Raw genomic sequence first — 27,001 nt, forward strand, 5'->3', positions numbered from 1 at the left:
ACCGTATTATATTACAACATGTTTAGTGTGCCAATTTAAAGGTAAAAATGTAAACAAAATAAAAGTCTAGGGAAAAATGACACTTTGCTTTAATCTTCAATTTACTTTTACTTTAACAATCCATTTATACCATTTCATTTTATTATTAGGTTTTAAAAAACATCACTGCTGCACTGGCCAGTTTGGCTCAGCGGGTAGAGCATCGGCCTACGGTCCAGAGAGACCATAGGTTCCCGCTAAGGGCACGTACCTCGGTTGCAGTTTGTCCCCGGCCCTGGTTGGGTTGTGCGGGTGGCAGCCACTCGATGTGTACCTTTCACATCGATGTTTCTCTCTCTCTCCCACTCTATCTGAACAAAAAATGGGAAAATGTCCTTGGGTGAGGATAAAAAAACAAAAAACATCACTGCTGAATTTCAGACTAAAAACAAATGACACCAAAAGAGTTAAGGAAGTGGTACTGATTAAAAAGCTGAATGTAAAATCTACCTTGGCTAAAACTGAACATTGACAGATAACTTTCTCCAAAGGAAAATCTAACTTGAGCCCTGGCCTGTTTGGCTCAGCGGTTAGAGTGTCGGCCTGCGGTCCAGAGAGACCCAGGTTCGGTTCCCGCTAAGGGCATGTACCTCGGTTGCAGTTTGTCCCTGGCCCTGGTTGGGTCGTGCTGGTGGCAGCCACTCGATGTGTACCTTTCACGTCGATGTTTCTCTCTCTCTCTCTCTCCCCACCTCCCGCTCTATCTGAACAAAAAATGAAAAAATGTCCTCAAGTGAGGATTAAAAAAAAAAAAAAAAAATCAATAAAGGAAAATCTAACTTGAATCATAAAGGTTCATTTTTTATAGACCAATGCCATGTTAATCAGGAACTCATGATTTGATGAAAAGTTTCATTCGGTTACATTCGACTACCTAAAATCCTACTGGGTATGCTATTTGCCATGTCTTACTTCCCTGAGATAACTATCTATACCACCTAAAATGAGAAATGAGAGTTTGCCTGTGATTGAAGTGTCAAGAAATAGTTTGTAGAAAACACCAAAAGAAACAGTTGTTAAAGGTTTTACCTTTTCTTCACTGTACAACAGCTGTTTCTACAAATTAGTATGTGGATACTTTCTAAAAAGTCAAAATGAGAAAATAAAAAACAAGTTTGTGTACATGAACATAGGTACTAAGCGTAAATCCCCCCCAATGGGTTTAAACAGGTAAAAATACCTCAACATTCTAAATTCAAAAAGCAGATATAAATACGGTTTTGTGCTACTAGCTAACATGTTATAGTTAGAATACTATTACCTGCAGTTCAGAAGTGCTTTGACTGGATCTCATTTTTTAAAAACACATTCAAATAATTTTCATTTTTAAAAAATGTTTTGATTTTTTTATAGAGAGGGGAATGGAGAAAGAGAAACATCAATGTGAAAGAGAAACACTGATCAGTTGCCATCTATATGCACTCCAACCGGAGATCAAACCCGAAACCTAGGTAAGTGCCCTGACCAGGAATCAAACTGGTGACCTTTTGGTGCAAAGGACGACGCTCAACCAACTGAGCCACACCGGCCAGGGCTCTCCCACTCTTTATTTTGACATATTGGTATTTCCATAAACTTGTAAGTGGAAGATAAACTGTTCAATAAAAGCATTTTCATATATACAATATACAGAAATTATTTAAAAGTCTGTTCATATAATAGATTCTTTGAATACTAACAAAAAATTAAGATACAAATAATTGACTAAAAATGAAATTATCACTAAACCAAGAAACACAGGAACTGCACTTCATTTTAGGGGGAAAAAATCTCAGTCTTACTGTGTTAGAAGAATAAAGTACATTTGTCATAGTATACATTATCATATTCCCTTAAAGCAGAGATCAGAGTTTTTAAATTTAAAAAGTGTTCAGCATTAGTTCTGTCTGTACATTTAGAAACTATCATCATATCACTAGTTACACACAATTCTCTCATCATGCAAAAAAAACTGGTTTTCTAAGGTCTATTTAAGTCAAACATTAAACTAGTTAATAGCAAATTAATTAGCAAGCTGTAAATCAGAGTGGTATAGAAATTCTGCTGTTGAATCGTATTTCCTGTCTACAGTACTGCTGCTATTAAATCTATTTTCTCCATGTTTTAGAATAAAATAATAGGTATTGATAGTCAAAATAAAATTTTCATTATTGCAGAAAATGACAGAATATGTAAGAGAAGGAAGAGTTCCTAATATCACTACAATCTTTATGATCCTTTATAAAGTATTATTGTGTGCATCTATGTGAAAAGGAACAGAAAACAAAAGCAGGTGGTTAGGACAGGCATATAAAGAGAATGCTGAGACTACATTAGAATTATATTTGTTAAAAAAACGGATCTGAAGTCTGCCAATCAAGTGTACAAAAAAAGAGCAGGCATTAGTGCAAGTTTAACCTGATAATTTATTTGTGAATAAAACTAGGTTTGGTGAGAAAAAAGTTTAATCCTTTCCCTGTAAACAAAGAAACTCCAAGGAATTTTATAGGTAGTAGGCCAGAAAATGCAACAATAATTCTTATAGTCCTTTTCAATTAAACAGATAAATCAAGTTGAGATGTGTGTTAAAACACTTTTCCAGACTATTTATGAGCCTATATAATCTGTTGTTTCAATTGTATTTTGATGAAAAAAAAAAAAAAAAGATTTTATAAGAGCTCACATCTAGAAGTGAAGAAAATAAATTAGATCCCCTCCCCTTTCCCAAGATATTGTTTTAATCTCTAAAGCATAAAAAGCTATATAATATCCTATACAAATTAACCAGTGTTCTTACAAAAGTAACGCAATTTTGGACTGATGATATTATGCTGTATTTGTGGTGAAGTACTAGGCACAAGAATATATGTATCAATTAGGCATTTAATTCTTGGCAACACTGGTATGCATTTTGGTACTTAAGTCATGAATTGTAGAGAACAAGAAGCAGAATAGTATAGTAACAGGGTTTGTATCCGACAACTGTTATTGAACAAATCTCTTCTATGAACTCTGTGATCTGTTTTGCAGTTGGTCACCTGTAGTAGATCCTGCAAAGATAAAAGAAAAAAATAATAAATATAATTTGTTTGTTGTGTATTGCCAACCTTGGAACTCCCTGAGATAAAGTTCCCTTCCACTGTCATTGATGATTAACAAATGTAAAAATCTAAAAAACAAGTAAGGTTAATTTTATGTAGGCAAATTAGTCTGATATGAAAGAATCAGCATACTCCCTAAATATTCTAAAGAGCAGGACTAGAGTTGTTGACTTGGTGATAAGACAAATGGCTTTCAGACTGACTATTTCTGTGAATAAATCACAGGTGGATAGCTGAGTTTATTACAATTCAAATATCCAAAGCTATAAAAGGATTTGCATTTATGGTATCAAAATTGTAAAATATTTTCTCAGAGTATAAACATGCCACTTTTCTTTTTACAAACCAGTAATAAACCTGGCTGCTGTGGCTCTGTTAGCATTGTACCATGCACCAGCAGGTCACCCTTTCGATTCTCAGTCCAGGCACATGCCTGGGTTGTGAGCTTGATCCCTACTAGGGGGCATGCAGGAGGCAGCCAATCAATGTTTCTCGCTCTCTCACCCTTCTCCCTTCCTCTCTCTGAAATCAATAAAAATATATTAAAAAAAGAAAAAGAAGCAAGCAAGTGTTGGTTGCTGGTGTTGCCAAGTGGTTAGAGTGACAGCCAAGCACTTGAAGGGTCTCAGGTTCGATACCTGGTCAAGGGCAAGTACCTGGGTTGCAGATTCAATCTCCAACCCTGGTCGGCACATGTGCAGGAGGCAACCAATCGATGTCTCCCTTTCACATTGATGTTTCTCTCTCTCTCTCTTCCTCCCTCCCTCCTTTCTACTCTCTCTAAAAATTAATGAAAAAATATCCTGGGGTTGAGAATTAACAAAAATAAATATATAAATAAATGGGAAAAAATAAACAGAGGTCAGGGAAGAGGGAGGAGAAGAACAATGCTAAAAAAGTAATGGGTTCCATAAAACCTGGAGATTTTAAAAGCTGATTAATTTTTTTTAAGAACCAAAAAGGGTAGAGGATAAATAAGCAACTTTTTTTCCTATGCCTTATTCTGTAGTCTTTTTATCCTTGTGGACTTTATGAAGCTAAGTAGAATATACCCCTTTGTCAGGAGTCCTTCATCTCCACTGAAGAAAAACCAGGCACTGAGCTAAAGCAAATTTTAATCATTGTCTTTAAATGAATAAATATATTTATATACTAAATGTGTGAAATCTAATGTAGAGAAAGACAAAAGGCCGGAGTTATTTTTCAAAAGCCGTGGCTAAAAATAAGAAATGCCTTTAACCTTTGGCACAGTGTTGCTGCTGCAAATTCCCAGAGACAAATAAAGGAAGTATTCCCAGTGCTTGGCCAGTCATTAAGAATTGAGTAGAAACTGATGACAACTTATAACCAAAGAAGCATTTATGTGAATACATTGAAATAAACAACTAAACATCGCCCTGGATGGTAGCTCAGTTGGTTAGATATAGGTAAATGGGCAACAAAGACCAATTAGGAGATAGGCCAAGTAAAAATGGGTAATAAATTGTATAAGAGACACATAATTATTCAAAATAAAGTCTGTTCAAGTTAAATATAAGCTAGACAACAGTGTATAAAATGGAAATGAGGGACATTTATAATAAAAAAATTAATAAATTAAGTGTTAAAAAAAAAGAAAATGAAATGCTGTATAAAATAAACTGTATCGCCCTGGCTGGTAGCTCAGTTGGTTAGAGCATTGTCTCAATATGCCAAGGTTTCAGGTTTGATCCCTGGTCAGGGCACATACAGGAATCAATCAGTGAATGCATAAGTGGAACAACAAATTGATGTTTCTCTCTCTCTAAAATCAATAAATAAAAATTAAAAATAATAACAGAAAACAAACTGTATGAAAGACTAAAATCTAATATGAAACACCAAAAAATACTGTAATATCTATTTGCCATGACTGATCAAGAGTTGATATGCCCTGGCCCGTGTGGCTCAGTGGCTGGAGTGTCCGCTCATGCACTGAAGGATCACCAGTTTGATTCTTGGTCAAGGGCCTGTTCCTGGGTTGCAGGTTTAATCCCCAGCAACAGTAAGGGCACGTGTGGGAGGCAACTGATCAAAGTATCTCTCTCTCACATCAATGTTTTATCCCCCCTCTGTCTCCCTCTCTCTCTAAAAATCAAAGAAAAAAAATATCCTTGGGTGAGAATAAATAACCCATCAATACAACAGTCAAAAAATCAACATTGGAACAATATAATATACTCTGCACCCAAAAAGATGTTAAAACAAATCTTCCATATTAAAAAGATGTTTTTTAAAAACATGTTTAAACCTTAATTTAGCTATAAAAGATCAAACAGGATCTAACACGTTAAAAACAAAATATAGCTTAATATGAAGACGAACAACATTGATTAAAATCAAGTAAACCAAAACACATAGTCATATAACATATGGTCTTAAATCAACTCAGGACATAAAAACCTTATTTTGAAATTGGCCACAGGGATTTAAATTTTAGAAATTTTTGGCATTAACTGAATGCCAGCAAAACAGTCTGAGGTTCTTCAAGTTTAAAGCAAAATAAAGTCTATTACTTAGGCACAAAGGATCACAAGAATGTCAGGAATATTTCTGAAACATCTAACCTTGATTTGATTCTTCTGTGTTCATACTTTCCCCAGCTGCAGTCTCTGACATGTCTTCGTCTTCCTCATCATCGTGTAGGTCTTTTGAAAGTAACTGCCTAGCTAATTTAATATTCAGTCCTTCATTGTAGTGAAGCTTCCTTTTCATTTCAAACTGTCGCTTTTTTTCTACAAAATACAAAAAATAGGCTCAGGAAGTCTTTAGCTTAAGGACTGGCAAACTATAGCCCGTGTCTGTTGGTAAGTATTACTAGAACACAGTCATGCTTGTTTTTTTGTAATGCTTAAGGTTGCTTTTGTGCTCAAAGGCAAAGCTGAGTAGTTGCAATAAAGACCATATGACCCACAAAACTGAAAATATTTATTTCTAGCCCTTTAAAGAAAAAGTTTGTCAACCTGTGCTTTAGCTGGTCCAAGTACATCTTAACCGGAATACAAGAATAAAGCCAATAGTAGTTCTATTTGTGAAGAAAATGTAAAGATACAGAAAAACTTTCCAGAAAGAGTTGAATGAGAAAAAAAACAAGCTATAATACTGTGTTGTGTTGTGTGTATTAACAGTCTGAGTAGAAACTGATGAATATTATGTACAAATATATATACAAAGCCTGTATGTATGTGCATGCACACACACAGAGAAATAAGACTCAATAATTAACAGTGGTTAATTATGGGTCAAGACACAATGAGATAATTTTAATATTTTCAAGTTTTCTATTTTTATAGTTAAGAAAAAATTTCTTTAAAACATTCTTATTGCCCTAGCCAGTTTGGCTCAGCGGTTGAGCGTCGGCCTGCAGACCAGACAGTCCCGGGTTTGGTTCCTGCTAGTGGCACGTACCACCAAAAAAAAAAAATTCTTATGATTTATTAAGAAACTGCCATGATTTAAAACATTGCTTGCTAAAAAAAACCTGATTCTCAGAATAATTTTAAGAAAAACCTGTTATTATAGTGAAGTAATTCTGGACTATTCTTTCATTTATATTCTTCACCACAGAAACATTAATTAGCAGCAATAAACATAGCTGATCATATTCAATTAAGATAGCATTTTAAAGATCAACTGTTTATGAAGAAATAATTCTAAGATTTTAAAATGTCTTAGACCAGTAAATTAAAAAAAACAAAAAAGGGGTTTGATGTGAAACTGCCAACTATTTATTTTGTCAAACAAGAGAGCATTGAAACTCACGCACTATAGTTTTATAAAAATATTTTAATGCCAAAAAGGCATAGAGAAATAGAAATTTCTCAGAATATGGCCATTCAAAGTACTTTCTCAATGTCCTCTAATTCCAAGTTTTTATCATTATATATAGTTATATTTTAAAAACAAGCATTTACAGTTCATATCAATATTCATCAATCACTTTCAGGAAAATTCTGAGACCAACATCCCTTTCAGCATCCCATAAAGATCCTGCCAGGAATCTTTCTTGTTCTCTGCTTATAGATTACGTTTGTGATTTGTTTTACTTTTTCAGAGAACCATATTGTAAAGAAAAATGAAATTAAAAGAAAAAAAGACCATTAAAAAGACCAAGTCCCCATGGCTAAATTGTTAGCTATGCCTTTAAGTATCAGATGATGTACAAGGCAATATAAACAAAACAAAAGGTTCTAATTGCCTCTAATACCAGTTAAATTTACTAAAAAGGTAATACTTTTTTCTCATTACAAAGTAACACAATTTCATGGGAGAAAATTAAAAAAGAAATCACTCTTAATTTCCTCACTCAGAAATTACCATTCACATTTTACGACTCTAGACTTTTTCCTAAAATATATTTTTTATAGAAACCAATAATCTATTATTGTATATGTTGTGTTTTTATTCTGTTAGGATGGCCATAAGGTCCCAGTTTTCCCAGCAAAGTCTTAAGTTTATGCTTAGTGTCTGATGAAACTGTAATAATGACCTTTTCTTTCAATCTTAAAATGACGCAGTGTTTAGACAATAAAGTATATAAAGACAGTAAAACTCTTCCATGTACATAGCAGATTTATATAATTTTTAAATGGTTATAAAGTATGAGTTATAATTTTATCCCCTATTCTTTGGTCAGAGATTCCTGATTTCTCCCTTTATATTTTCAATGATTTTTATGATGTAATACACACACATTTTTGTGCATTTTTTCTATTATTTTCTCTTTATTAACTAGTGGTTTTTCAAATTGTGCCTCAAGACTATTTAGTGAGTTACAACCAGCATTAAAAAAAAAAACAAAAAACAAAGAAAAAGAGCCCTGGCTGGTTTTCTCAGTGGTTAGAGCGTTGGTCGGCAGACTAAACAGTCTTGGGTTCTATTCCATTCAAGGGCATGTACCATTCAAGGTTGCATTTGGGTCCCTGGCCCTGGTTGGGGCCGTGCGAGACACAACCAATCGATGTGTCTCTCTCACATTGGTGTTTCTTTCTCTTTCTCTCTCCCTCCCTCTCCCAAGTCTGTCTGAAAATAGATGAAAAAATATCCTCAGGTGAGGATTACAAAAAAAGAAATAGAGCAATAAACAAACATATCACATATAGTAAAGGTGAGTACTCCCTTGTGAAATTTTTATTTTTGTAATTTTATGTACACATGTATATTAAATGGGATTGTTTAAAAACATTAAACCCTGAGAAACTGAATTACTAAATCAAAGGATGTATTTTTTTTTTTACGTTTTCATGCCCACCAATAGTATCTGAGTAACCTATTTCTCCACATTCACACCAAAAGAAATATTGTCATTCTTTTTCATCTTTGTTGCTCTGAAGGGAAAGAAAGGTACCACGACACTTTTAATTTGTGGTTCTTATTCCTAGAAGTTGATATTACAGGATTTTTTTGTGAATTATATTTACGGTCTAATTATTTTTTAATTCTAAGAGATAACAAACTTGTTTTTGCTTATTACAGATATATTCTAGTTTTGTAATACTCAAAATTTAAAAACATGCAATGTATTTGCCCAGCCGGTGTGGCTCAGTGGTTGAGTGTCGACCCATGTACCAAGAGGTCGCCAGTTTGATTGCCGGTCAGGGCATATGCCCACATTGTGAGCCAAATCCCCAGTGGGGGGCATGCAGGAGGCAGCCAATTGATGTTCTCTCTCATCGATGTTTCTCTCTCTCTCCCTCTCCCTTCCTCTCTTTCTCTCTTTCTCTAAAATCAATAAAGAAAAAAAATTAAAAAACAAACATGCAATGTATTCATTTCATAGAAAGCTGCTAATACAAGTGATCTCAATCTTCTTTAAACATATTCATTTGATTTATAATCCTTGTATGGTAGAGCAACATAATGCAGTGTACAGGGCATTCAGGTTTCGGGCCCAGCTGTAATAATAATAATGAACTAACCACATGGATTAGACAAGTGAATTATCTTTTTTATACTTTCTTTTACTATTCTACAAAATAATATAATGGAGAATATGCCAATTATTTTAAGTTCTTAAAAGTTAATACTTACTAAGTATTTATAATATGCCAAGAACCAGTGCTAAGTGCTTTAAATTCTTTATCTAATTTAATACTCACCAATGGCTATCAGTATTTTTATAGCTCCCAATTTAGAAATGAGAAAATGGAGGTTCAGAGAAATTAAGCAAATTATAGACAAGTGTACAAACTTAGATCTGACTCCACAGCCAATGTCTTGTTATGCTATCAGTTACAAGACAATTTTTTCTAAGAATTTCTGTCAATAAGGATTTTCAGACATGTAATTTGTTTAAAAGCAATAAACATCCATCCATCTATCTATCTATCTATCTATCTATCTACCTACCTACCTACCTACCTACCTACCCATCCATCCATCCATCCATCCATCCATCCATCCATCCATCCATCCATCCACACCAGTAACGCTAATGAACATGTGAAATTACCAACTACTCAATAGTTCCCCCTGCTGGCTAATTCCCAGAAGTACAATTTGAGGAAAAAACCCTTAATGAACAGTGTCAATATAGGTTCACAATAAATTCCCTGTTATCAATAGATCATGTTTTTAGAGAATAGTGAAAAAACAAGATCTAGAAAAAATTTCTATTTGAAACCCTTTTCAAGGACCTTTTAGGGTATACTTTGGGAAAATATGTCAGAAAGTCACTTTGGAGAGAGAAAATATGATACAATTTGAGATTATGCTACCTGTAAAATTTCTCTTGTACGATTAGGCTTAGACCATCATAATTTCGTTGAATAAGCTATACTCCAAAGATGTGAGGAAAAAATAGCAAATTATACCTTAGCAGCTACCCATGACAAAGATTCTAAACTTCTTTTACAATACAGGTAAGTCCTCACATTTCAAAGCTTCAAGTATAGTACTACTTTCTTTTCCCTTTCTGTGAGGGTGTGTTTTTCTTGCATCTTTTTTTCCTACCCATAGGCTTGTTATTTTTTTTCTGTTAAAAATAGTTAAAAATAAATTATATAAACAACTTTTAATTCTTAAGATGATTATACATTCATATGGTTGAAAAAGTATAAAAAGCAAGTTAAAATATCTTCCTTCTCCCCTTATATCCATAGATAACCACTGTTACTTGCAAAAACAGAAACAATAAGTATGTAACAATGCTTTAACTGCGTATGTGCTGCACGGGCCACAAGAGCCCTTTCCATCTTGTTGAGAGGCTATCTTTACCTCCTTTCCTATGACACTATCATTCTTTGTACGATGGGACCTAATAAAAATCTTCACACTAAGTCTATCTTGGATCATTAAGTTTCACTATTATCTTAAAACAGAAAAAGCTCAGGTAACTAGGAAATTAGCTTTTATTTCTATTCACTTTAAAACTATCCAAACACTCAATGACTCTAAAAGCATTAATTTAATAAATATTTACTGAGCATCTGGCTCTATGCCAGGCACTGAAAAAGAGTACAAAGGAACACCAATAATTACTTTAAAGATGGTAAAAATTTCCAAAATTCTTGAAATTGAGGGGGGAAAAGGCTATTATACAATAAGCCCACACAAGTAGAATTTGAATTTTAAAATGTTGCTTCCTAATCTCCCACCATCCACTTTCCAGAAAAGAAAACCATTTTATAATCTTCCAAATAAGGTGTTTATTTAAGCAAAAGCTATTAGCATAATGCTGAAAGCAAAAGGAAATAAACTACCTTGTTCTTCAGGTGTGAGGTCACTGTCTTCATCTTCACTGCTTTCTTGTTCTTGAACCTGATACTTTGGCTCCGAGCCTTTAGCAGCAGCTAATCTAAACAATCATTTTCAAAGAAATCAACACTGTGATATTCTTATATTTGTTGAGTGACTTCTTCAACTTTTGAGTCTCATAAAAACAACTAACTGTCATTAATATACTAGCTATAACTTGATGAGGAAAATAAAAAGCAAGAGAGTGAGCATGGGTATAGAAAACAAGATTGGAGGGTGACAAATCAATGAGCAGCAAAGAAATAGAGCTTTTGTTTAGGAATTAATTTATTTTTGCCTTGCTCATTTTCATTTTTTAAAGATATGTTTTTATTGATTTTACAGAGAAAGGAAGGGAGAGAGAGAAAAACTGATGAGAGAACCACCAATAATAATCAGCTGCCTCCTGTATACCCCCTACTGGGAAGCAAGCCTGAAACCCAGTCATGTACCCCAACTGGGAATCAAACCTGCAACCTCTTGGTGAATGGGTTGATGCTCAACCATTGAGACACAACAAACGGCTGGGCTCTCACTTTTCATCTTTAAAACCCAGGAGGCAGAATGTTAAAAAACAAAAAACCACAATCTGTGTACTAGGTTCTTGTACTCTAATCTTTCTGCCACCTGCATACCTTGATTTTAATCTAGAAACAAGAGTATAAAAGTTATGAGAAATCCACTTATACTTACTTAGCACATGCTTTTTATTTATACGTGTACAAGTAAAATGCCTTTAACTCCGTACAATTAAAAACAGCGTCACCCTGCCCGATTTTGCTCAGTGGTTAGAGCATCGTCCTGTAGTCCAGAGAGACCCAGGTTTGGTTCCCGCTAAGGGCACATACCTTGGTTGCAGTTTGTCCCCAGCCCTGGTTGGGTCGTGCGTGAGGCAGCCAGTTGATGTGTCCCTTTCAAGAGAGAGATGTTTCTTTCTCTCTCTCTCTCTCTTCCTCTCTTTCCCTCCCACTCTATCTGAACAACAAATGAGGAAGTGTCCTTGGGTGAGGATAAAAAAAAACAGCGTAAGTGAAAATGCTTAATAGTCATCAGTACTTACTTCTCAGCTAACATATCTGGGGTCAGGGCTTCAGTGTTTTCTGAATCACTAAATGCATCTTCATCATCACCTCCCATACTAGGACAATAAGCAGATTATAATTAATAACTGAACAATAATTTTTCAAGTGGAAAAACAAGGTAAACATAATTCTATTGACTTAAAATATCAACACACTTATAGCTGTGTTGTCATCTTTGAAGTTTAATTTTGGTTTCAATTCAATGCAAATATTTAAAAGTAAATGATTAAACAAATAAGCAAACAAAAAATACTACTGCAACCATGAAGATAAATATTGAAAACTCAAACCATCTGAAAAAATACTTCAATTATTTCATCCAGTGGGGTGGGCATATAATGAAAAAAAAAAAAAAAAAAGCCAAACCCTAACTGTCTGATTTTAGAATATGTATTGGTACCTCAACCTGAAGATGAGACAAAGGATCTATGCAGATATAAGGTTAGGTAAAGTAACAAAACTGGACCCTAATGACCTCATTCAAGAAGTTTAAAAGCTATTTAGCTTTCCCAATCTACCCTTTAATGAAAAATTTGCTCCCCACTTAAATGCAAAAATGGGCATCTTTAATTGTCAAGTCACTGAAAGGCATATAAAATAGAATTCACCTATACATATAAAAACTGCTAGTTTTATACCTTTTCTGGTTAGTTAAGGAGGCAAGTTAAATAACTGCTAAATAAGCAAGTTAGATGATGCTCTTTTTTCCCAACGGAAGTTGAAATAAACTCATTTACATTAATGGATATAATTAAACAAAGTAGGATAAAATAACCTATCAATTTGTCAAACTGTTCTATAAAAAATTCTAGGTTATGTTATAAAATTTACAGAGGTGTGTGTGTGTGTGTGTGTGTGTGTACACATGTGTACAGACCATGGGACGAACACTCAATCCACTGGCCACACTGGCTAGGCCAATAAAAGTTTTAAGATATGTTTAAAAGTATATCTGTAATTAGGAGAACAGACTATAAACTATTCATAAATGATGTCTATTTCGTCCCTCATGTTTATTACTGTTAGTCCCAGTATCTGTACTTCCTATTTCATCATTTCTTTTTACTCTTGACACAATCTTCATGTTTATTTTTTTTAATGTTCTTGCTATTATCAAGTTATCTCAACTTAGCTCTTCCAAAGATTTCATCCATTGATCTAAAACAGAATTTCTTAACTCTATTTTAACCGTTACTTCTGGATTTATGATGTCTTACTTCAATGACAAAATATTTCAGTTCTGAAAATATATTTTTTCAATATAAGTTAAGGCATGATCTGAATTAGGTGTTTCTACTTAATTTAGAACTCTATCTTCTCAAAATGCTTATTGGTACATTATTTTCTCTTTATACTAATCACTGTTACACACTATTATTTTTTAAATTCTGGTAGACTGGAAACTGCTAACAATCACTATGCCATGATCTAAATCACAATATTATGCAAGTTAAAAATAAGGACATCAAACAGTAGTAATGACCACTTGTCTCTGAATGGGTTAAAAAATATTTAGCATCTGTGAAGTTATCATTTTCTGCAAAGAGATTGAGTAAGCCCGATTGCTATTTTGGAAGCAAACAAACCCAATTCTCATCTTCCTTTTTATAAATAGATTTTAAGGAAGGCAAAAGTCACTAGCCTGTGTGCATCATTAGCAGCTAGAAATCACTGAGGTGCAACAAATAAACACATACTACTAAAACTGTAATGTACAAGATGGATCCCACTTTTAAAGTTACATATTAGTTATATTATTACACAAAAATATGCAGTTAGGTTATTAGTGCTTCAGTAACAAATATAAAAACAAATTCAAATCAGCTGTTATTCAAAAGTTCACATCAAATGCAAAATGCAAACAAGTCAAAAAAGGAATGACTTCTACAAAACATTACCTATGGTATGGAGTGCTTGGTTCATCTATTTTCATTAAACCATAGTCTTTGTCTGCTGGATGATATGTCGCCAGGATGTTCATTTCATCCCACTTCTGGGATTTTTTACTAAAATTAAAAAGAAAAAAATTTTCTTCAATACAAAAAAAAAGTGCACATCTAAAATTCACAAACATCTAAATCCCATATTTCAATTTCTAGTTGACTGCTAGCCTCTATTTTTACAGCTAGTATATTAGAATAGAAACTGACTTAGGATGAAAATTATAATTAAAATAAAATCTCAGTAAATATTATAATACTTAGTGTCCACATATTAAAAACATATTATTCAGAATCCTCACCAGGCATTCAAAACATTATATGACATGCTTAGTCTTCAACTGGTCTACAGAATTAAAACAGTAAAAACTGAAATTTATACATTGTTTGATCTCAATAGTTAAGGATTTTTGATCTACTATTAAAAAAAAACAAAACAGGAATATTTCTTTGGCCTAATTTTTCAGATATCCATAACAATCAAAAGAATCAGTCTTGCTCTCCTTCCCCAGGAGCATGCCCACATTCCCCTGCCCTTCTTTCCCCACAGACATGCATCTCATAAACACTAAGAGACCCCACAAGGCTTGCAACCAGAGCAGCAATTCAGGCAAACCCCGAATCTGTCCCCAAGGCCCTCTATCCTCCGACTTCTTTTTTAATCCTCACCAGAGAATATTTTTCCATTTATTTTCAGACAGAGTTGGAAGGGAGAGAGAGAAAGAGAGAAACATCGATATGAAAGAGATGACACATTGACTGGTTGCTTCCTGTACGACCCTGACCAGGGCCGGGGACCGAATAGCAACCGAAGTACATGCCCTTGACTGGAATTGAACCCATGACTCTTTGGTCTGCGGGCCAAAGCTCTAACCACTGGGCAAAAAGGGCTAGGGCTATTCTCTGACTTCTTAGTGAGCCAAAGCAGCCCAGCCTAGGCTCATTTTCCCAGCCCTTCCTTGTTTCATTGTCCCCAGCTTTAATAAACATCCTCTAACATGGGAAAAAAAAGAATCAGAACGTTAAACGATAGGTAAAATCTCATAAATTTATATACCACTAAATAAATATTTAGGTTGCAAAATAAATAAATAAATAAATAAAATTATAGCTTAGTTTTTTTCAATCTAGAAAAATAAGGCTTTACTCAGAAATGGAATACATCGGTCTCCCCTTTCTATGTATATACACTTACAATAAAGTTTAACTTATAAATTAGGCACAGATGAACAATAACTAAAAACAGCACAATTATAACATACTAGGATAAAAGTGATGTGAGTATGGTCTCTCTCAAAATATTGTACTCATCATCTTTCTTGTGATGATGAGATGATACAATGCCTATGTGATGAGAAGTGAGGTGAATGAACGATGTAGGCATTGTGACATAGCATTAGGCCACTGTAAGGATTGCTTGAACAACACTGTGGTACATGATTAGTTGATCTGATAACCAAATGGCTATTAAGTCACTAATGGGCAGGTGGGTGTATGCAGTGTGGATATGCTGGACATGCTACTCAGAAGGGTGCACAATTTAGAATTTATGAACTGTTTATTTCTGGAGTTCACAATTTACATTTTTGTTTTCTTTTAGAAATCTATTTTTCAATTATAGTGTTCACATTCAATATTATTTTGTATTAATTTTAGGTGTACAGCACAGTGGTTAGACAATCATATACTTTACAAAGTATTTCCCCTGATCTTTCACCTGGCACCATACATAGCCATTACAATATTACTGACTAGATTCTCTATGCTGTACTCTACATTCTCAAGACTATTTTCTAACTACCAATTTATATTTCTTAATCCCTTCACCTTTTTCAGCCAGTCCCTCAGTCCCTCTTACCCTCCGGTAAACACCAGTCTGTTCTCTGTATCTGAGTCTGTTTTCTATTTTGTTTGTTTATTTTGCTCTTTAGAGTCGACACATAAGTGAAACCATATGGTATTTGTCTTTCTCTAACTTATTTCATTACTATGCAAAAAATATTCTCGAGGTCCATCCAGGCTGTCACAAATGGTAAGATTTCATTTTTTATGGCCCAGCAATACTCCATTATATATATGTACCAATCTTCTTCATCTACTGGTCTATTGATGGGCATTTGGATTACTTCCATATCTTAGCTATTGTAAATAACACTGTAATAAACACCCAAGTGCATTTATTCTTTCGAATTAGTGTTTTGGGTTCCTTTGGATATATACCCAGAAGTGAAATTGCTGGGTTACAAGACAGTTCCATTTTTTATTTTTTGAGGACCCTCCATACTGTTTTTCATAGTAGCTGCACCAATCTGCATTCCCATAAAAAGTGACTGTGGGTTCCCTTTTCACCACATCCTCGCCAGCCATTCTGACAGGTGTGAGGTGGTACTGTGGTTTTAATTTGCACTTCTATGATGATTAGTGATCTTGAATATCTTTTCATATATCTATTGGCCATCTGTATGTTCTCTTTGGAGAAGTATCTACTCATGTCCTCTGCCCATTTTTTAACTGAATTGGTTGTGTATTTTTTGGTGTTGAATTATGTGAGCTCTTTATGAATTCTAGATATTAACCCCTTATCGATGTACCATTGGCAAATATCTTTTATTCAGTAGGTCGCCTTTTCATTTTGTTGGTTTCCTTTTCTGTGCAAAAAATCTTTAGTTTGTTGTAGTCCCATCTGTTTATTTTTTCTTGTTTCCCTTGCCAGAAGAGACATATCAGAAAAAATATTGCTATAAGAAATGTCTGAGATTTTACTGCCTATTTTTTCTTCTAAGAGTTTTATGGTCTCAAGTCTTAAATTTAATTATTTAATCCATTTTGAGTTTATTTTTGCTTATGGTGTAAGAAGGTGGTCTAATTGCCTTTTTATCCCCTCAGTTATCTGTTCAATTTCTCCAACACCATTTATTAAATAGCCTCTAAATTTTTTTTTTCTTTATTGATATTAGAGAGAGAAAAGAAGGGAGAGAGAGAGACAGAGACAGAAACACTGATGAGAGAGTATCGATTGGCTGCCTCCTGCATGACCCCCACTGGGGATCGGGTCCACAACCTGGGCATGTGCTCTGACTGTGAATCTAACCAGCGACCTCTTGGTGCATGGGTTGATGTTCAACACTGAACCACACCGGCAGGGCTCGAATAGACTATCTTTACTAATGTTCTTGCCTCTTTTGTCATATAGTAATTTACCACACAGGCATGGGTTTATTTCTGCCTTCTCTATTCTGTTCCATTGATCTATGTAGCTGTTTTTATGCCAGTACCATGCTGTTTTGATTATGATAGCCTTATAGTACCTTTTTGTATCAACTAGCATGATAGCTCCAACTTTCTTCTTTTTCCTTAAGACTGCTGTTCAAGGTTTTTTGCGGTTCCACATAAATTTCTAGATTTTTTGTTGTTCTGTGAAGAACATCATTGGTATTTTGATAGGAATTGTGTTGAATCCATAGATTGCTTTTGATAGTTATGGACATTTTAATGATGTTAATTGTTCCTATCATGAGCATGGTATATTCTTCCATTTATCTTCTTCACTTTCTTTCTTCAGTGTCTTATAATTTTCCGAGTACAGGTCTTTTATCTCCTTGGTTAAATTTATTTCTGTGTATTTTACCTTTTTTTGATGCAATTATAAATAGATTGTTTTCTTAGTTTCCCTGATACTTCATTATTGATGTATAAAAACACAACCAATTTCTGCCTGGCCAGTGTGGCTCAGTGGTTGAGCATCGACCCATGCACCAAGAGGTCATTGGTTCGAGTCCCAGTCAGGGCACATGTCCAGGATGTGGACCCGATCCCCAGTGGGGGGCATGGAGGAGGCGGCCAATCGATGATCTCTCTCATAGATGTCTCTCTCTCTCTCCCCCTTCCTCTCTGAAATCAATAAAGAAAAAAAAATGCAACCAATTTCTAAATATTAATTTTGCATCCTGCTACTTTACTGAATTCATTTATCAGGTCTAGTAGCTTTTTGGTGGAATCTTTAAGGGCTCTCTGTATATAGTATCATGCCATCTACAAATAATGATAGTTTTACTTCTTCCTTTCCAAATTGGATGTCTTTTATTTCTTCGTGTCTGAGGGCTGTGGCTAGGACCTCTAGTACAATGTTGAATAAGAGTGGTGAAAGTTGACATCCCTGTCTTGTTCCTGATCTCAAGAGAAATGTTTTAGTTTCTCCCCACTGAGTATGATATTAGCTGTGGGTTTGTTATACATAAATTTTATTATGTTGAAGTATGTGCCCTCTATTCCCACTTTGCTAAGTTTTTATCATAAATGGGTACCAGATTTTGTCAAATTCTTTTTCTTTTTTTTAAATCCTCACCCAAGGACATTTTTTGTTCAGAGAGAGTGGGAGGGAGGGAGAAACATCAATGTGAAAGGGACACATGGAGTGGCTGCCACCCACACGACCCAACCAGAGTTGGGGACAAACTGCAACCAAGGTACGTGACCTTAGCGGGAACTGAATCCAGGTCTCCCTGGACTGCAGGCCGACGCTCTAACCACTGAGCAAAACTGGCCAGGGCCAAAGTCTTTTTCTGAACCTACTGATATGATCATATAATTTATCCTTCATTTCGTTTATGTGGTAATTATCATGTTTATTTGATTTGTGGATATTATACCAACCTTGCATTCCAGGAATAAATCCCACTTGATTATTGGGTATAATCTTTTTAATGTATTTCTGAATTCAGTTTACTAATATTTCGTTAAGGATTTTGGCATCCATGTTCATCAGGGATACTGGCCTATAATTTTCTTTCTTTGTAGTGTCTTAATTGGTTTTGGAATCGGGATAATGTTGACCTCTTGAATTTTCTGAAATAGTTTGAAAAGGATAGGTGTTAAGCTCTTCTTTGAATGTTTGGTAGAATTCACCTGTAAAGCCATCCGGTCTAGTACTTTTGCTTGTTGGGAGTTTTTTATTGCTGCTTTGATTTTGTTGGTTGTAACTGGTCTGTTTAGACTTTGTTTCTTCTAGAATCAGTCTTAGAAGACCGTATGTTTCTAGGAACTTACCCATTTCTCCCAGATTATCAAATTTGTTGGCATATAGCTATATCCATTTAATATGTATGGACTGTGGGTAAGTGAAACTGGAAAGTGAAGCCGTGGATAAAGGGGGGAATACACATGGAATAAATCTACTTAAGAGAAATAGAAATGTTTTATAAGTGCTTTATGAATACCTGTTAATATCCATTCAATAAAATTTTTGCACAACTACTGTTTTTAATAATGCCTTAATTACACATCCTTATCTACTCATAAAAAGGACATCAAAGATCTCTCTGCCAGCGGACAGTATTTTGTCATATACACAGTTTAATACTTGGTTATATATTTGAAAATACTACTACTTTAAAAAGAATCAATGTAGATTTTACACAGATTCAAATCATATCTTCTGTATTTGATTCACACATTGTTGAGGTTTATTTACTTATTAAAAAAATTTTCTCTTTATTGATTTTAGAGAGAGAGGAAGGGAGAGGGAGAGAGAGATAAAAACATTGATGAGAGAGAACATCGACTGGTCACCTCATGCATGCCCCGCACTGGGGATTTGGCCCACCACCTGGGCATGTGTCCTGACTGGGAATCGAACCCACAACCTCTTGGTGCACGGGTCAAAGCTCAACTACTGAGCCACACTGGCTGGACACTGTTGAGGTTTAAATATAGATACTTTAAATTTTCCCAAGTCTACCAATACCCCAATCCTGAAATGCTCTTGAAGAATGACATACTTAGCCGTGGCTGGTTTGGCTCAGCAGTTAGAGAGTCCTGGGTTTGGTTTCCGCTAAGGGCATGTACCTCGGTTGCAGTTTGTCCCCGGCCCGGGTTGGGGTCATGTGGGTGGCAACCACTTGATGTGTCTCTCTCGCATCGATGTTTCTCTCTCTCCCTCCCACTCTATCTGAAGATAAATGCAGAAATGTCCTCAGATGAGGATTATAAAAAAAAAAAGACATACTTAAACTGCAATATTATATTCACTTCTCTATGCTCTGAATCACTTTAAAAATTACATGTCCAGCCCTGGCCAGTTTGGCTCAGCGGTTAGAGCGTCGGCCTGCGGTCCGGAGAGACCCGGGTTCGGTTCCCGCTAAGGGCACGTACTTCGGTTGCAGTTTGTCCCCAGCCCTGGTTGGTCGTGCGGGTGGCAGCCACCCTTTCACGTCGATGTTTCTCACTCTCTCTCCCTTCCTCTTTCTCCCTCCCATTCTATCTGTACAAAAAAATGGAAAAATATCCTCGGGTGAGGATAAAAAAAAAAAAAATTACATGTCCAGCCCTGGCCTGTTTGGCTCAGCGGTTAGAGCATCGGCCCACGACCAATGAGTCTCGTGTTTGATTCCGGTTAAGGGCATGCCATACCTCAGTTGCAATTCATCCCCAACCCTGGTTGGGATCGTGTGGGAGGCAGCCACTTGATGTGTCCCTTCCACATTGATGTTTCTCTCTCTTTCTCACTCTCTCTCTCCCATTCTATCTGAACAAAAATGGAAAAATGTCCTCAGGTGAGGATAAAAGAAAAAAAAAAAGTACATGTCCACTCATAGCAGGTGAGTTTGACTTTATGTTCTCTTCCTTTCTACCCCTAAAATGTCCAGTGTCTCCATTTCAAACTAAGCACCTTTTCCCCTCCATATTTTTATTGTGGTAAACTATACACGAGATAAAATGCACCATTTTAACCATTTTTAAATGTAGTTCTGTGGCATTAAGTACATTCACACTGTTGTGAAACCATCGCTACCATCCATCTCCATGACTCTTTCTTCTTCCCCAAGTGACACTCTGCACCCATTGAACACTAACTTCTCATTTTACCCTCCCCCCAGCCCCTAGCAACCACCATTCCATTTTCTGTCTATGAATTTGACCACTTGAGGTACCTCATGTAAGTGGACTCACACAATATCTCATTTTGTGACTGGCTTATTTCACTTCATGTCTTCAAAGTTCACCTATGTTGTGACATGTGTCAAAATTTTCTTCCTTAATAATATTCCACTTACAATAAAGTACTTTTGACTACAACTTCCTTTCAAAATTATTTACCCTTTGTTTTCTTTTTCTTTTTATCCTCACCCAAGGACATTTTTGCACTTATCTTCAGATAGAGCAGGAGGGAGAGAGGGAATAAGACAGAGAGAGAGAAACACATCAAGTGGCTGCCACCCACACGACCCCAACTGGGGCCAGGGACAAACTGCAACTGAAGTACGTGCCCCTGGCGGAAATCGAACCTGAAACTCTCTGGTCCGTGGGCCGATGCTCTTACCGCTGAGCCAAACGGGCCAGGGCTACCCTTTGTTTTATTAAGAAGCAGACATATACTCTACAGGTGACTAAGACTACAACTCCCAATTTCCCTCCCAAAACAGAAGCTGCCTGATGTCTCGTCACCATAAAATAGTCAAAATCTTAAAAGCTTTTAAGAAGCTAAAAATTTAGATATATGGGTCATTAATTTGAAGCACAGAAACAAGATTTATTCTTTAAAGAACTGCTTTTTTTATTCACTCAGCATGAAACTCACCTGAATTTTCAGCTCATCAAATTTAAATGTTGCCAGTATTTAAAAAAACACTTGATTGAACTAGACTGAGTAAATAGATCTTGCTTTATATTGATGTATTTAGATGCCTAGTTTCTGACTGTCTTATCAGTAATAGTTGGTCTTGTGGCAGGAAAAAAAAACTAAAACAAAAAACTTAACTGGGAGACAGATATTTAAGGTTCAAGTTCTAGTTACCCTTCACTGGTCCTGTGATTACTGGTAAGTCCAACAAACATCTTCTCTTGAGCTATATTTACTCCACATGAAAATTATAATAAAATGGAATAGCAGTCTTTACTATACAGAATTGCTGAATCAACTGGAATAATACCCATGAAACTGAATTATAAAAGCACCATACAAATATAAGGATTTTATTATCTTAAAATCTAAAGTTTTGAGTTAAAAATCCTGAAACCAGATCTCACTTAGCACTGTAAAAAATGGTTTGAAATAAGGCACTCAGAAAAGATAAATTGCTTTTGTACAGAATGTCTTCTACTTTTGGCCTGCAAGGCTCAATATTTAGGTCTGCCATAGAATGAGGCTTTAAAAAGCAGTCAGATATTTATATGACTAAATCTACACTTTAAGACATTTTATTTTGCTAAACAGTTCTATTATCTACAAATTTCTATAAATTTAGACAGCAAATGATTAGGTCTGCTCATGGTCATATTCTATATAAGGAAACTTCCAGTGAAAACAGATACACTTTCTCTAAAGATTTCAAGATAGCAGAAATGATCAAGCAGCTTCTGATTAGAAGGATAATAAAAGAGCCCTGGCCGGTTTGGCTCAGCAATTAGAGCATCAACCTGCGGACCAAAGGGTCTCATGTTCCATTCCTGGTCAAGGGCATGTACCTGGGTTGCAGGTTCGATATTGGGCCCTGGCTGGGGTTGTGCGGGAGGCAACCAATCAATGTGTCTCTCTCAAACCAATGTTTCTCTCTCTCTCTACCTTCCCCGCCATTTTCACTCTATCTAAAATTCAACAGAAAAATATCCTCAGGTGAGGATTAACCCAAAAGAGGAGAGAGAATAATGGGGGGTAAAAAGGTTCAAGTTTTAAGAGAAGGAGAATAATTTTGTGAGGAAAGCAATTCAAAAAGCAACAAAAGAAGACCCATGATCCCGTAACTAAATGTTCCCTCCTGAGAGATAATCTTATAGATAGTGCCTCTGAAATGAGTTGTCTGAGTTAGAAACAGAAAAGCACAGCTAAAGTTTTATTAAACCTACACAGATAGTCCCATTAAGATTTCCTATTAAAGACACTGCAAAAGAAAACTAGCACATCTCAATGTAAAGTTCAAAAGCAGGCAAAACTGAAGTGTGTAGGGCTGTATAATTAAGTGATTACCATAAAAGTCAGGATAACCCTAACCCTAAGTTGAGGGGAGGGGAAAGGAGACTGATTATAAAGGGCAGGAGGCATTTCTGAAGTAATGGAAATAGTTTTTCTTGACCACGATGGTGGTTACAGAAGTATTTGCTTTATTTATTTATCTATTTTAATCCTCACCCAGGACATTTTTGCATTTATCTTCAGATAGAGTGGGAGGGAGAGAGGGAGGGAGAGAGAGAGAGAAACATAGATGTGAGAGAGACACATCGAATGGTTGCCACCCACATGACCCCAACTGGGGCCAGGGACTGCAACCGAGGTACATTCCCTTAGTGGGAACCAAATCCGGGTCTCTCTGGTCTGCTGGTCGACGCTCTAACCGCTGAGCCAAACTGGCCAGGGCCAGAAGTGTTTGCTTTACAATAACTTCTTAAAGCTTCAAAATATACTTTTCTGTATGTGTATGAAATATTTAAAAAACAAACACATATTAATGATCTTGTTGGGTGCTTCCCAATGTTAAAGTAAAACAAGTTATTTCTTAAATGATGCTAACAATATTGAATTAAAAATTACAATTTATCATTATTACTGCCTAGGAAAGAAGAATGAAGATAGACCTTTGGCATTTAAAAGGTATCTCTAACGGGGGTGAGGGCTCAAATACCTTATAAATCTGTTTTGTGAGCTATGATAGAAAAACAACTGTAGGATATAAGTAGAAATGTTTTCTTAAAATTAAGAATAAAATTTAACCCTGGCCAGTTTGGCTCAGCAGTTAGAGCATCAGCCCATGGACCAGAGAGTCCCAGGTTCAGTTCCCGCTAAGGGCACGTTCCTTGGTTGTGGTTTGTCCCCAGCCCCGGTTGGGGTGGTGTAGGTGGCAACCACTCGATGTGTTTCTCTCACATTGATGTTTCTCTCTCTCTCTCTCTTCTCCCCCTCTTCCTCCCACTCTAACTGAAGATACATGCAAAATGTCCTTGGGTGAGGATTAAAAAAAAAAAAGAATAAAATTTAAAAATTATAATCCCTTGCTCTGGCCAGTGTAGGTCAGTGGTTAGAGCATCACTCCTTGGACCTAAGGGTCTCGAGTTCAATTCCCGGTCAAGGGCACATGCCTGGGTTGCAGGTTTGATCCCTGGCCCTGGTCAGGGTGCATGGGAGGACACCAATCGATGTGTGTCTCTCTCTCCCCCCCTCCCTCCCACTCTATCTAAAAATCAATGCAAAAATATCCTCGGGTGAGGATTACAAAAGAAATAATAATAAATAAATAAAAAATAGAAATAGAAATTATAATCCCAGGACCCTAACCCATTAACAGTTTTACTTTCTGCATAGTCTTCCCAATGCGTACAATACATACTAAAAGAATACATAAGCTATCAGTAATATAAAAATACACATACTGTACTGATATAAAACCTATCAGTATATGCATTTTATCATAATAAGCTGCTTCTATTTTCTAGTCTTTATCTTTTTTTTGTTTTAAATCCTCACCCAAGGATATTTTTCTATTTATCATCAGATAGAATGGGAGGGAGGGAGAGAGAAACATCGATATGAAAGGGACACATGGACTGGCTGTCCCCTACATGACCCGACCAGGGCTGGGGATGAACAGCAACCAAGGTACATGACCTTGATTGGAATCGAACACATGACTCATCAGTCCGTGGGCTGATGCTCTAACTGCTGAACCAAACTGGCCAGGGCTATCTTTTTTTTTAATCCTCATCCAAGGGTATGTTTTTACTGATTTGAGAGAGAGAGAGAGAGAGAGAGAGAGAGAGAGAAACATTGATCCCGTATGAACCACTGGGGATTAAATTCACAAACTAGGTATATTTTCTAGTCTTTACCTTTTTAATAACTGCATAATATTCAATAATAAACTCTTAACCTAGTGTTAGACATTTAGATTAAATCCAAGGTTTTCCTATTTAAAATAAAGCAGAAATGAACATATTTGTGCATATTTTATTCAATAATGTTTTAAGGATAATTTGCCAGGACAGGCATATCTGGATTAAATTTTGTCAAGAGCTTTATAGTTTATTCCATGTTGCCATACATCTTTTTAAAAAGAGAGGATTATTTTTAATGTCTTCAATAATTACTAAAACTTTGCCAGGATTGAGTATTTGTGTGTGTGTGTGTGTGTGTGTGTGTTCCACCTGAGGAGGTATAAATCAGTATTTAAAAGCTGTTTTTTGTTTCTTTGCTTACTACCTAATAAATAATATGAGAAAATGCTTCTTTTAATTTCTTGGTATGAATAATGTTTAAACCCTTTGCCTATCTATTGGAAATCTTTTATAACTTTTATGAGGTTTAATCCATATTTATACAACCCAAAAGTATATATAAGGTATAGACCACATTACATATAACCCAAATTTTTCCATTTGTTTGCCATTTATGTTCCATACTAAGAAAAAAGAAATCTTTAGAATTATGCAGATCCAAAGACGTTAACAGTATCTTGCAATAACATGAATTTAAATAAAGGTATAAAACAATAGGCTCCAAAGAATGCCAGGACTTCTTAGGTGGAAAGTAGTGAAATAGAAGAACTGTTAGCAGAGTACACTGGATATGGAATTCGGCATCTCTAAAGTTTGGGTAGAATTATTAGTTGTGAAGTAACAAAACCCAAGGAATGAACTTGAGTTTGATCCCAACAGCATCGGGAACTGTTCCTGTGACCTTCTTTGAGTCATTATCTCCACTTATTAGAAACAGGGGCACCACCACTTACACTGCAGATCTACTGTGAGTGTAGAAGCACCTGCTGGTTTCAGTTTCTCTTCTTACTCTTAGATGAGTAGTTTTCCTGCAGCCTAAATCTGGTCCAGAAAAAGTCACCACTTCTCACTTTCACTTTGCTAGCTCATATGATGCCACCTCAAAGACCTACTCATACTTCCTTGTTGCTTTTGACTTGCTCATTTGATAGTTTTAACCAAGCCTGGGTGGGAAGCAGGATTTTGCTTCAGGGTATTAAACTTTAATTGCACATTTTAAGAAATGGCTCTTTCTTTAAATAAAGATTCAATTTATGTAGGTTGACAAAGTATAAGACTTTGAAGCCTGACACTATTACTGAACTATTAAGTAAGACTTAACAATAAATACAATTAATAAACAAAAACTCATTTTTGAAAAATTTTACTCTCAGTGAGACTTTGACTATATGACATATCCCTTTATAGGCAGAAAAAGACAAAGTTAAGGCTTGCTTATATAAAATTACATTAAAAGAAATTAATTCAAGCACAAGTTTTTTTCCAAACATAATTTACCTGCATGACCTAATATTGCTGTAGAATTTGAATTGAACACAGTGATTCCAAAGCATTTTGTGTAAAACCCACTGAGATGTAAGGAAAATGCAGATTTTTATATATATTTCCTAGAATAAGACTAACATGTGAGGTGGAAGTGCTGGGTTAAATACTTTCCATTTATTAACATATTTAAAAATTAAACTAAGCATGGATATAATGAATAACTTACTGGCAGTCACAGAACTAATAAGTAGAGACAGGATCCAAACCCAGGCAATCTGGTCCCTGATTAATTACTGGCCTACACACTTCTCTTAAGATAGCTTGAGTAACATTTAATATCCTATCTTCAACAATTTCAAATGCACTATTTTAATATTTCTGAAAACAGAATATATCTTAAAATAGATGGCATCTTATAATTGAAAGTATTTTTCTTTCTTAGTGGTACATAAAATCATGGTACAGCTTAGCCCTGGCCAGTTTGGCTCAGCGGTTAGAGCGTCGGCCTGCGGTCTGGAGAGACCCGGGTTCGGTTCCCGCTAAGGGCATGTACTTCGGTTGCAGTTTGTCCCCGGCCATGGTTGGTCGTGTGGGTGGCAGCCACTCGATGTGTTCCTTTCACATCGATGTTTCTCTCTCTCTCTGTTCCCCTCTCTCCCTCCCACTCTACCTGAACAAAATGGAAAAATGTCCTCGGGTGAGGATAAAAAAAAAAAAAAAAAAATCATGGTACAGCTTAAAATCAATGGTGTCTTCTTTTTGATGAAATGCACATACTTACTCACTAGATTTGTTACATTAGACCAGAGATTTTCAACTTTTTTCATCTCATGGCACACATTAGTTACTAAAATCCTGCAGC

At 35.7% G+C, this 27,001-nt stretch overlaps 1 protein-coding gene and 1 pseudogene across 1 annotated transcript in view; both read right to left on the reverse strand.

The window, feature by feature from the left end:
- Positions 1-1,748: 1,748 nt before the first annotated feature.
- PPP1R2 (protein phosphatase 1 regulatory inhibitor subunit 2) overlaps positions 1,749-27,001 on the reverse strand; it is a 31,215-nt gene continuing 5,962 nt past the window's right edge. Inside the window, exons 2-6 of the mRNA XM_036243449.1 lie at positions 13,852-13,959; positions 11,932-12,009; positions 10,838-10,932; positions 5,705-5,872; positions 1,749-3,068 (exon numbers count right to left, since the gene is read on the reverse strand). Coding sequence (XP_036099342.1) covers positions 3,022-3,068; positions 5,705-5,872; positions 10,838-10,932; positions 11,932-12,009; positions 13,852-13,959 — 496 coding nt within the window. The 3' untranslated portion in view covers positions 1,749-3,021. The remainder of the gene's footprint in view (positions 3,069-5,704; positions 5,873-10,837; positions 10,933-11,931; positions 12,010-13,851; positions 13,960-27,001) is intronic.
- Positions 10,262-10,369, reverse strand: LOC118618029 (annotated as a pseudogene).

The sequence above is a fragment of the Molossus molossus genome, unplaced genomic scaffold, assembly GCF_014108415.1.
Source record: "Molossus molossus isolate mMolMol1 unplaced genomic scaffold, mMolMol1.p scaffold_m16_p_5, whole genome shotgun sequence".
NCBI lineage: Eukaryota > Metazoa > Chordata > Mammalia > Chiroptera > Molossidae > Molossus > Molossus molossus.